General features: G+C 46.2%; 1 protein-coding gene across 1 annotated transcript; it reads right to left on the reverse strand.

The window, feature by feature from the left end:
• Positions 1 to 446: 446 nt before the first annotated feature.
• Positions 447 to 4,045, reverse strand: LOC103532969 (sulfate transporter). The gene is given in 4 exon segments (XM_030459402.1): positions 447 to 2,045; positions 2,820 to 3,450; positions 3,893 to 3,966; positions 3,968 to 4,045. Coding segments are annotated over 4 exon segments (2,382 nt in total).
• Positions 4,046 to 11,633: the final 7,588 nt, after the last annotated feature.

The raw sequence follows: 11,633 nt of genomic DNA on the forward strand, positions 1-11,633 counted from the left end.
TCCGCAGCACACCCGAACCCCTCCGGAGCCGGCGGCGCGGCCGCGCAGCGTGGGGCACTCGCGCCCCCCAGCGGAGCCGAGCGCGAATCCGGGTGCTCAGTGCTCCTGGGGGGAGAGGCACCGGGGGTGGCTGTTCAAAGAAATTGGCGGTGGGAGCCTGGCTTCCCGCCTCCCTGCTCGGCATCTCTGTCCGGCACAGCCCTTTCCAAAAGGGAGATGGGTTTAAAGCCACCCAAGCTCTTCACCGGCAGGACAGACCTTGAACTGCCTCTAGGATTATTTACCTGCTGGGAATCTCTCCTGAAATCCACACTTTCCCTATTTCTTTTGCCCCATGCCTGCTGCTGAGGGTTCATCAAACTGTATTTTGTATGCTTTGACTGCACAAGGATTAAAGCTGCCCTCAAGAACATACCAAGCCCATCCCCTTTAGAAATCATGCAGGTCTACAAAGGCATCTGCAAGCTCACATCTCCAGGGCTTGGGAGAGCGTCATTATTCTCCTTGCCCTCCTCCTGCTGCACATGGTACCACCGTTCAGCAAACCTCACTGCATCATGGACACTGTGGAAAGCCAGCTGACCACCACTGTCTGTGTCTCCAGCCCAGCCTCCCTCTCTGAGCCTGTGGCGGATGGAGGGGTTGCAATTAGCCAGGAGCACCTGGACACCAATCTCCTTGTACTCGTGATGTATCTCCTTTAGAGCAGAGAGACCCACAGTGTCTATGAATTGCATTGCTCCACAGTCAAGAACTAAGGTGTGCATATCTGTGGAGGGAGGGCAGGCAGCTGCTGGAGGCTTCTCAACTCTTTCCTTGGCAGGTTTCAGGCAGCCAAACCTGGTGCCAAAAGAGCTCTTGCTGTTGCCTGTGTCTGCATCTCCCTGGGCCTCCACTCTTTGGTGCTTAGCAGACAGCAGGATAGGATTTACCCCAGTTTTCCGGTAGAGAACAGCCTTAAAATAGTCCTTGTTGGCATAGTAGAGGGATGACTCAAAGCGGAAGATTTTTATGTTGGCAATGCTGCTAAGCTGCTTGTAAGTGGACTGATCCTCATAGATTTCTGTGTTGCTGACCTTGCCCAGGAGCGTGGCCCTGGGTCTTTGTGTGCGGAAGATGATGCAGAGCAGAGCGAAGCAGATGCCCACCAGGAGCCCAATCTCTGTGGTGATCAGGGTTGAAGACAGCATGGTTGTCCACCACACCACTGTGTCCAGCTTGCTGAGCTGCCACATGCGGGGGGTGTCACGGAACTTCCTCAGGCCACTCCGCAAGTTGACAATGGTGACCACACCCAGGATGGAGGTCTGCAGTGAGTAGAAGAGGGGGGCAATCCACAGCAGCACTAGCAGCATCACCAGGGAGGTGACCAGGCCAGAGATCTGGGTATGGGTCCCTGTGGACTCCTTCAACAGAGTCTTGGTCAGGGCTGCGGAGCTAGCAAAGCAGTAGAAAAAAGAAGGGATCAGATTGCACATGCCAATGGCAATCATCTCTTGGTTGGCACGAACAGCATAGCCATGCTTTTTGCCAAAGATTTCCGCCAGGGAGACGGTCATGGCAAAGCCAATAACAGCAATGGGCAGAGCATCAACTGCCAGGGTGGAAAACAGGTTTATATCTGGTAAAGTGGGTTTTCTGAAACCAGTGGGGATAATCCCACAAACAGCAGACTTGTATCGCTCTTCGAAGTTGAAGTAATAAGATGTTACTGTGGCTACAATGACCACCAGAAGCTCTATGGGAAATGGGGCCTTCATCTTCTCCTTATACCTGTCATTGAGCTCTTTGACTGGCACTATGATGGCCAAAGCAACCAGGCTGGTGATCAGGTCACAGATGTTGGAGTTCTGGATATATCTGAAAAGGTCAACCCATGTCAGTATGAAGGACCCCACCCCTTCATGACGAGGGATTTTCAGTCCCAGGAGATACTTCATCTGGGAGGTGATGATGGTGAGGCTGGAGCCAGTCACAAAGCCACTGAGGAGAGGTTCTGATAGGTAGACAGCCACAAAGCCCAGCTGTAAAAGCCCCAGCAGGATCTGAAAAGCAAGCCAGCCATATCTTTAGATTCAAAGAGAAGGGTTGGGAGAGGTGGCAGGCAGTTTGTTAGTTTGCTTCCACTTTAGCAGCTCTGTCTATTCTGCCTACTGGGCACCCAGTGTGAGGCACAGGACTTTGTCTTCAGAGGTTAATCTGGGGCATGAAAAACTAAAAAACTTACCTACAGGCTAGGAGGTCCCTGCTGCTCTCTCCTTACAAGCCATAAGAGCACCTGGTTAACACTGAAGGCTAAGGCAGCAGCTGTGAGTACCACTCAGTGCCTTAAAACAGGTGATGCACTGAGTTTTAGTTGTCCCAGTGAAAGGGCTTGAAGCTGCTCGGTGACAGCTGGGCCCAGGCAGTGGGAACATTGCCAGGGAGGACAGCCTTTGAAGGAGGGTCTGCTGATGGCAGGGTCCTCAAGGGCTGTTCCTACCAAAAACTGCTCTAACCTGCCCCAGAGGCCAGCTCAGCTCCAGGGCTGGGTTGGTTATTCACAGTTCCTTCTCCCTTGCTCTGTCTGATCCTAAGCAAGTTTCAGACACATCCAAGGATGTGGCCTATGACATGGATGGAAACAAACCCTCATATTCAACTGTGTTGGGGGGTTTCTAAATCACTACATTTGACTCAAGGATGTCAGGATCTAGTCACATCAGAAAAGGTTTCTCATGACTCTGAACCAAGACTGGAGCTGAGAGATCTTTAGGTTCAGAGAAGTTCCTGGCAGGGCAAGGACAGAGGGGAAGCAACACAAGAGTGAACATTTGTACCTGATAAAGACCAACCAGAAAGCTTAAGGAAAGGGCCACAGTGATGGCGTAGCAGCTTCTGTCACAGGTACCTGTCCCATTACTGGAGGAGGTGAAGTTGCCCACCAGCAAAGAGCCCGTGTTGTCATTGCTGTACCCTGCTAGCTGGAGGTGTCTGTTCACAGACTGCCCAATCATCAGGCACAGGACACCAAAGGAACCCACAAAGTTATGGCGTGAAGTAGCCATAGCCACGTAGATGATATTGCAGAAGAAGTTGGTGTAGATTCCGTAGATGGGATCCTGGTTGGCTAAGAGAGAGTAGGAGATGGATTGAGGTATGGCAACTATCCCCACCAGGAGCCCAGATATGACATCTCCCAGCAAATGGGTCTTGGTGTTGTAACGGGGAAGCCATTCCAACACTGGGAACAGCTGACAGAAGAAGGTGATGATGGTTTGATGATTGCATGTGCACACCTCTCTGGCTTTCTTTAGGATGAAATCCTTGGTGCTGAAGTCTGGGGGCTCATTCTCCTCCAATCTGACAAGTATAAAATTGGCAGGACTCTCTTCTGGTGGTAGGGAGCTCAGTACATCTTTGCTGTGTCCTGACTTCTGGCTTGATGTGTCCTCCATTGCACCAAGAGAGCTGAGGTGGGAGAACAGGCAGCCATGAGGTGCTGCAGTCACACATATAAATGCTTTACTTAGCTGCAGGGCTCATCACACAGCTTGTACAGGTAAATAAATAAAGGAAAATAATCTCAGAAAAATCGAACAGAAAAGCACCTTCTCACTGGGCTGGTTGATTTGTTTGTTTTCCCTCTTGGACCCGATTAACCACAACCCTGTGAGGAGGCCTAGCATGGCTGCAGTTCAGAAATTGAACAGGGATGATAAGAAATCCCAATCCCCAGCCCTGCTGGGTCCTTTCACAGCACTCAACCCAAATCTCTTACCTCTTCCTGCAGAGAGACGCTTGGTGATTTCTCACTACCTGGAGCTCCTTTACTGTGGACTTCCCTGGAGCTCCTCACCTCACCTCACAGCACACAGTGAACAGAGAAAGAACGAGGCAAACAGCTTCAAACCCCTTTTCTTTGCCTTCCTTCTGGACCATGCACTGCTTCACTTGAGAAGAGATCTGAGTTACTCAGCCAGGAGCTCGGCCCTTTTATCTGGCTGCAGTTTATGAAAATGGTGCAGCCATCCAAACCCAGCTGTATTTTGAAAACAAACATCATTCTGGGAGAGTATTGTTGATGACAACTTGCTCTGGCCATTAAGAATGATTGAAGGGATTTAAAGAAGTGCTCCTGCCAGATTACAGTATTTCTGGTATCTGGAGGTGTTTGCTAAACAAGGGGAAAAAATGCAAAGAAATCTTCCTGCCTGTGCCTCCCTGCAGAGCATTGATGCCTGGGTCCTGCCAAACTTCTCTGCTCAGGTTTTAATCTGTACAGACAGGAAAGGTGTGACAACACAGGTTATTTCTAGGTAGGCAGAAGAAGTCTATATATGTGTCAAACCTGCACAATCCACATCTTGTTTGTGCCTTTTAGCACAAATAACAAGGGATTTTGCCTGCAAAAGTAAGCACAATTTAGTAAAATGCAGCACTGCATTTCTTCTGTAGGAAAAAGAGAACAGTTGCATTAGTAGCCAGGAAAAAAGGCAAAGTCTCATAATTCTGAATTGAAATAGAAGCCTCATAAACACCAGCTGTAACTGCTCTGCCCTTGCAATCTATGCCAGCAACCTGCATCAGACCTCTCAGCACACACTCCTACTCACCTCATTCTCCACTCTTTCTTTTCCACCTCTTTTTCACTGACTTGGTCTCTTAAGATTTTTCTGGACATGCCATTGCTTCATAGTCAGGCAGCTTGGTTGCTGCCTCTGCTTCTGACATTGTGTTCTGGGAGCATTTGGAGAGATGATGTGGGGTATGGGGAGAGAACATTTTCACAAAGCTTTGATTTAGATGCAGGGGAAATAACCTGAGAGAAGAGGAGGGGGAGATCAGCATCCTGAGTTACATTTATCTCATCAGTGGAAATCTGCATCTCAGTAATTAGAAGTAAATAAATAAGAAACATCAGTGCTCTCTGGCAACAGGAAAAAAATGAGAGCACATGGTAGGGTAGACAGCTACTCAATGTATTTATCTATTTATGTGAACTCTTGTTATTTCTGCCATTCCTCCACAGCTCATGTATTTTCATCAGCTGATAGCTCCCATTTCCCTTCCCCATCTTTCAGTAATGGACTGTATCTTCCCTCAGCCTTGTCATTGCTCTTGTCCTTAAAAGATGATCTCTTCATGTGTTCTATAATCCTTCCTAGCTATAGATAATTTTGTATCTTGGCCTGTCATCTGATATTGTCTCTGCTCACTCATTTTTATTTTCCATCTTCTTCCTTAGCAAATGACCCAAATTTCTATTTTCTATACTATTCCTTCATCTTGAAATTCAGTCACTGAAGTACTAGTGAGGCAGTCACTGAAAAGCTGGCCAGGTTTCTTTTAAGTCAGCTTGTCAGCTTGGATAAAACATATCTGAGCACAGTTCATCTTTGGGTTTTTATCTTTCTTGGAAAGCATTCATTTCCAGGTCTGGATCTCTGATCTGTACGCTATGAAAATGGAACAAGACAGTTGTGACAGTATCTAAGTTCCTTTCTCCTCTGCTCTGAATGCTGCTGCTTTTTCTTCCAACTTCCATTTTCACTTGTATATACTGGACCTCTTTTCTTCGTTATGATTTCCTTTACCACTTGATGTAGCTTGGTAAGCCTTGACAAAGCCATGCTCTTTTATCTGTCACAGGCATAGGTTCCTATTCAGGTTTCCGTTCCTTCTTTCTCCGTGCCTCCCCTGCCATCCTTTGCAAATCCCAGTATCCTTTCAATGAAGTCTAAAGCCTTACTTACCTTTCCTTTTCCCTCTGTGCAAATTCCCAGTTGCTTTTGTACACTTGGCTTCAATATATTTCATACTTTCCCTGCAATTATGTTCTTGAGCTCCTTTTCCCAAATAGCTTCCCAGTGTGTTTGGTTCTCTGCACTGCCCTCTTTGAAACTCCAAGCCTTCAATGCTCGGGCAGCTTCTGCATGGTCCTCTCTGTGCTGGAAATTTGGGCTGTGGGCACCAAGGAGAGGCCATTTTCTCCATACTGGCAGAGATACAAGAACACACTGGCTGACACTGACCACTCTGCATGTCTCCGAAAACACTTTCAATGAGGTGATGCCAGGGTGGAAGCTGCAAGTGTTTCCTGCTTGCTCTAGAAAGTGTACAACAGAGAGTTTAAAAAAAAGAAACCCACAATGGAACCTGAATGTGACCTTGAGCTGGCTAAGGCTGTGCTGCCTTCCAAAGACAAGGTCACTATTTTACTGCTGAAACTGTTTGTTTCCAAATGCACCTTCAAGGTGGCTCTTCATTGCCACCATAAACTCACTTAGCTGTTTAGCTCCATTCTGGGCAAGGTTGGGTTGGACAGATGGTATTAACTGGAACAATTCAAGTGTAGATAGGACATCGTCTGCCAGTAACATGGCAGCCTCTGATTTTAAGACAAGCAGAAAGCATGAAACCCAAATTTGTCATTTGTGGTATGGTACGTGAGCAATGTGGACATCCATCCATGCAACAGCCATTGCAGCCAGCTAGAAACAGAGCAGTGGAAACCCAAGCTCCAGGTGCAAGGAAAAAAAAATAGTGGGGCTACTTTGGTTTCCTATCCTAAAGCAGAAAAATAATGAAATTATCAGGGTCCATGATTGTTACCCAGACATTTTGCAATGGGAAATGTGTTGAGAATTCAAGTCTCTGCTGCTATGGCAATGCATTACTTCTGTTTAACACAATGAGCTGGCATCTCCAGTTTTCTTTGGAACAAAGCTAACTGCACTGCACAAGATTTTTTATTTGCTTTAGGGCTTGTAAATATACTCAAGACTTTGGCTACTGGAAGCCTTTCAAGTAACATTCCACCTGTCTTGGCTCCACAAATGGGCCAGCCTGGCATATCACACAGCTGAACCCCACTGCTTCACAGTTATTTATATCATATGCCCCTTCATTAGAAGAAGAAAAAAAAAAAAAAAGTGAGCCCAGGTAATGTTGCCAGGTATCTAAGAGAGATGTCTTTACTTCCCTTTAGATTTAGTACCTGACAGCCTTTTTGGATGGCTGCTGGTTCACTTCCACTTGGAAATGAATTTTCAACATGCAGACATCTGCAAAACACCATCCTTCCTCTAAAAGGAAAAAAAAAAGAAAGGCATTGAACTGGTCCCAGTTCTAAGACAGAGCAAAACATTACAGAAGTGCCCAAAGACAAAAAAGATTAACATAACTTCTTCTATGGTTTCTTGGAAAGCATTTCACATTTCTGCAAGAGATAACACCAGAGAATGTGGAAGCAGTATACAGGAGCTTTTTCACACACCCCAAATGGTGAGACAGACTGTCACAGGGTGCCGTGGGAGTCAAAGGGTTCCAGAAAAGGGATTAGGAAGCTTCACAGAGAAGTGCTGCAAAAGCTTTAACTAATGTTAAAGTGCTCAGGAAGTTTCTAGCCTGCTGCTTACCAACTTCTGGGAGGGCTCTGCATGAACTGGGCCCCTGGGGGACCTTCCCAAGCAGCCTCCACCAGGCTCTGACCTGGGAGATGGGGCTAGGGTGTCTCATCCAGCATAGGGGAATGTATGGTGAGGATTACAGCTGTCCACAGGTAAGGTAGTAGCAGGGGTGATGCTGATTGGAACTGTTATCTCAGCTCTGTATCAGCAGAAATCAGTTACTCAGCTGAAGGCAATGGCTCTCTGATGCTTTTCAGGAGAGCAGAAAGCTTCTGCTGGCATTCTCCATAACTGAGGAGTGCTCTTTCCACTCTGCTGGCACCAACCCAGTAATTACAGCATGTGCCCAAGGTCTCCTAAGGTAAATGGCATCCTCAGGTAAAAGCTGAGCCCCGCTGGATCAAGCAAGTCTTCTGCATAATTCAAGGGCATTTATGCAGATCAAATATTCACCGTAAGTGCCCAGAGCTGCACCCAAAGCTGCCTTCATTTTTGCTCAAGACACTTACCAGTTATGGCTGGTAACGTATCTGACCAAGTCAGACAAGTTATTATGCCAAATAACTCCGAAAAACATTGCATCAAGGCTGAATATGCCATACCATGTGCCGGAACTACACATCCTCTAAAAGCACAAGTGGCACCAAACCGGACCAAATCTGCCGTTTCTTGCATCTTGAGAATACGGGCCCGGCCCACAGGAGGGTGCTGCTGACCCAGCACAGCATCCCCGCACTGCTCCTCTTTAACCAGGAGACAAAGAGAGAACCGGGGTCAGGGGGAGGTGACAGCCTGCTGCTGGCCACGTGTCGTCGGTCAGTGCCTGGATAATGCCAGCAGGAAAATCCCACGGGTGTCTGCGTGGGTGCCACGCAGTGTAGGAACACGTGGGGTACACCAGGGAGCGGGCACTGCTGCCAAGAGAAAGAGGGGCTGGGAACTCACTGCTGAGGGATGGGTGGGTTTTCTTCTTCAGTGCTGCAGCACTTTCTAAATATCAAGCATGTGACCACGTAAAAAAAAAATCATAGATATAATCTTTTAATGGTGATAAAGAAATCCCAAAGATTTTAGCATGTTTGATAGAAAAATCGTTGTGCTAACAAAGCTTCTGCAATAAGGCACATTAGCATTTAAAAATGACAACTGATCCAGCTCTGACAGATGGAGACAATGTAAAGAGGCAACGACACAGAGAGGCTATATCCTATCACAGGACAAAACAAGAGGAGACACTGGCAAAACATTAATCCCATCACAAACATCACAAACATTTGGTCTGAGAGCACAGCACACAACAGGGAGCTGATGGCAAACACCCCTCCTCAGCCTGGTTGCAAATGCCCACCCAGCAAGGACTGATGCCATCAACTCACTTCCCAGAATCTTTAGATTCCACCACCAGTCTAGGAGAGATGTTATACCTTATTTTTTACAGCACAGACAAGTCACAGTAAATAAAAAGTAAGATCTTTCACACATACTGTGCACCTTTCCCACATTTTCTTCAAATAAAACTACTTGGTAAACCAAGGTCAGCTGATTGATGTGACTTATTCCATTCCTGAGGTCCTATTTGGTTAAACTTATTCTGCAACCTGAAAAAGCTACTCCAGGCAAAATTTGTCATGTTGTTAACTCTGCAAAACATTATGTCACAAATATCTAAAATTATTCTGAATTCAAAATAATTTTAAAAAACATACCCTGGAACATATCAAGGTACCAGAGATGATGGTCAGGGAACTCAAGAGCCTGAGGAACTCAAGGCATTATGTGCTTACCAGAAAAAGTGAGGCTTTTTCTCTTTAACCATGTTTCAAGTGCATTTCAAACATACATAAAATTTGCTTCCTTAAGTAAAAAATTAGACACAGAAAAACTGGAACAAATCCATCACAATGTTTCACTTCCTATTTTACTGTCAAGTCCTGAGATCATTTGGAAGCTGGACTAGGAGCTAAGTGCTTTCAGAGCTGGAGGGAGCTTGCATTCAAATAATTTGGGCAGTAATTACTCAATTCAGATTGGAATCTCAGTTCAATGCTGTAATTTTGCACATTAGAGAACAGCAATACACCTTATCTTACATAATATCCAGAAAATAAAACATAAAGGTGCTAATTATACTGTGAAATAAATACATATATTAAATATTTTCCATTTTACCTAGCCAGAGGCTTCACTTCCAGCATTGTAATGATCTCAAAAGAAAAAGCAAGGCTCAGAATTATTTCCACTTTAGGTAGAATTTGACTGAAATAGTTTTTCACATGAGCAGCTGATCCTACAAAGGCTTACAAACATGACAACCAAGTGCAAGTAATTCTTGGGACTTAACAAGGTCATTCACAGTGCAAAGTCTGCACTAAAGACATTGCTCCTTTTCCCTCTGCCAACAGAGCAGAAGTGCAAAACCCTTCTAGTGGGGACAGTGACATCAATACAGAAATCCCACTATGGTGTCCTATATTGAGACTCAGCAAAGCAAAGTAAGCTACAGAGATACAAAAGCACTTTGTACGGCATGAGCAGCAGATGACTGCTATCTGCCTCACAGCTTTATTAGCATAGCCATGTAAATAAAAACAATTAATTAAAAAATTAAAATAATTTCAATTATTTAATCACTTTTCCAAAGCCTGTGAAAAAAAAAAAAAACAAACTCACAACAGAAGATAATGCCCTGGAACAGTTTCACCCCCAACTCAGGGTTCTCATCTTCCAGTTTCTAGGATCTTCTAGACCAGTATCCTTGCCATGCTCCCAGTGCTGGGAGCACAGGTAGGGTAAGGTCATTGCTGAGCCCAGGTGAGCCCTGTGCCTGCCTGTGCACACCTTAGGGCCAGCACGGGTTTTCCTTCACCAATTCTGGAATGGAGACCCCTGGGTGCCTGATCTGACCCTGGCTAACAGCTCCCAACACCAGCAGCACTGGAGATGATAGCAGGTAAGTAAGAGTCATGGAGAACAGAAAGTTGGCACAGCCCTTGGGTGAAATATCCAAGGAACTGGACCCAAGGAGATGTGCAGTGCTACTGCCCTTCTCAAGAGACAACTGGCCACAGAAAGATTGGACCCCAGCAGGTAAGACCTAGATGTAGGACTTGGCACAAGCAGAGCTGACAGCCAACCTCAGCACAAGGCTGGGGGAGGCAGCTGGATATTGACCAGCTTAAAACCCTGGTGGGGCAGCCAGGCTGCTTTCCTGCCTGCAATACCTCACCTCTGCAGTCAGACCTATCAGCAATGGATTTTAATGTCTCTTGGCACACCCCAGCAGAAATGAGTGGAGATGAAGGAATAGCTGTGTTTTTTTCCCCAGAGAGAGTGCATCTTTCCATCCATCACTGCAGCCTGGCAGGGAAGGAGCAGAGCAGCCTGGAAGCTCTGCTGCCCTGGCTGAGAAAGCCACAGACAGACTTCAGTTAAAATTAGATTAAAATAAAAAAGCATAACACCAGAAAATCCCTTATTTATGGAGTTTGGAGCAGTGACTCCTGCAGCAGCACAAGAACACAGGTTCTGTGTTATTATTACACTTGCTATGGAGAAAGGCACACAGCAACTTAACAGTGTCACACAGCAGCCTTACAAAAAAGACACTTCCAGGTTAACCCATCATTCCTAGGAGGCACCATTACTCCTGCAGCTACACAAACCCTCACACAGCCCCACACTGGGCTGAGGTTCCAGGATGCCTCTGGGGGGATATGTACAGTGGTGCCCTCCATAGCCCCCTTTCTCCCAGAGAACTGGCGGGAAGTTCCACACCCTCTGTTGAGGACCTCCAGCCTTATCAAAAGATCTGGCATGAAAACTGAATAGCAGGTCACACGTAACAGCAACATACACAAAGGCAGTGACTCTGCTATTTACAGTCAATCATATGCAATGTTTTCCAGCAAAACACAGAGAAAAGTGTTTGAGGGTGGAGAGGTGAACCTGACAGTGAACCGGGGGGGGGAGCTGATGGAGCTCCTCCTGGACTTCACAAGGAAATCAGGTTCACTAAATCACACAAGGCTAAGCTTGTCAATGCCATTATAAATCAAAAAATTAGCACCACATACCCTACTGCAGTACCCTTCCCTGTTTTATGAAGTGAATTGAAAATTGTTTCCAAGCCAAAACAATCACAGAAGTGAAAGAGTTATTCATGCAACTGCCACGTTACAAGGAACTGACACTACCATCTACCACAGCCTGAACTGCAAAAAGAGAACCTGACATTTAGAAGGA

This window comes from Calypte anna, chromosome 13 (genome assembly GCF_003957555.1).
Source record: "Calypte anna isolate BGI_N300 chromosome 13, bCalAnn1_v1.p, whole genome shotgun sequence".
Lineage (NCBI taxonomy): Eukaryota > Metazoa > Chordata > Aves > Apodiformes > Trochilidae > Calypte > Calypte anna.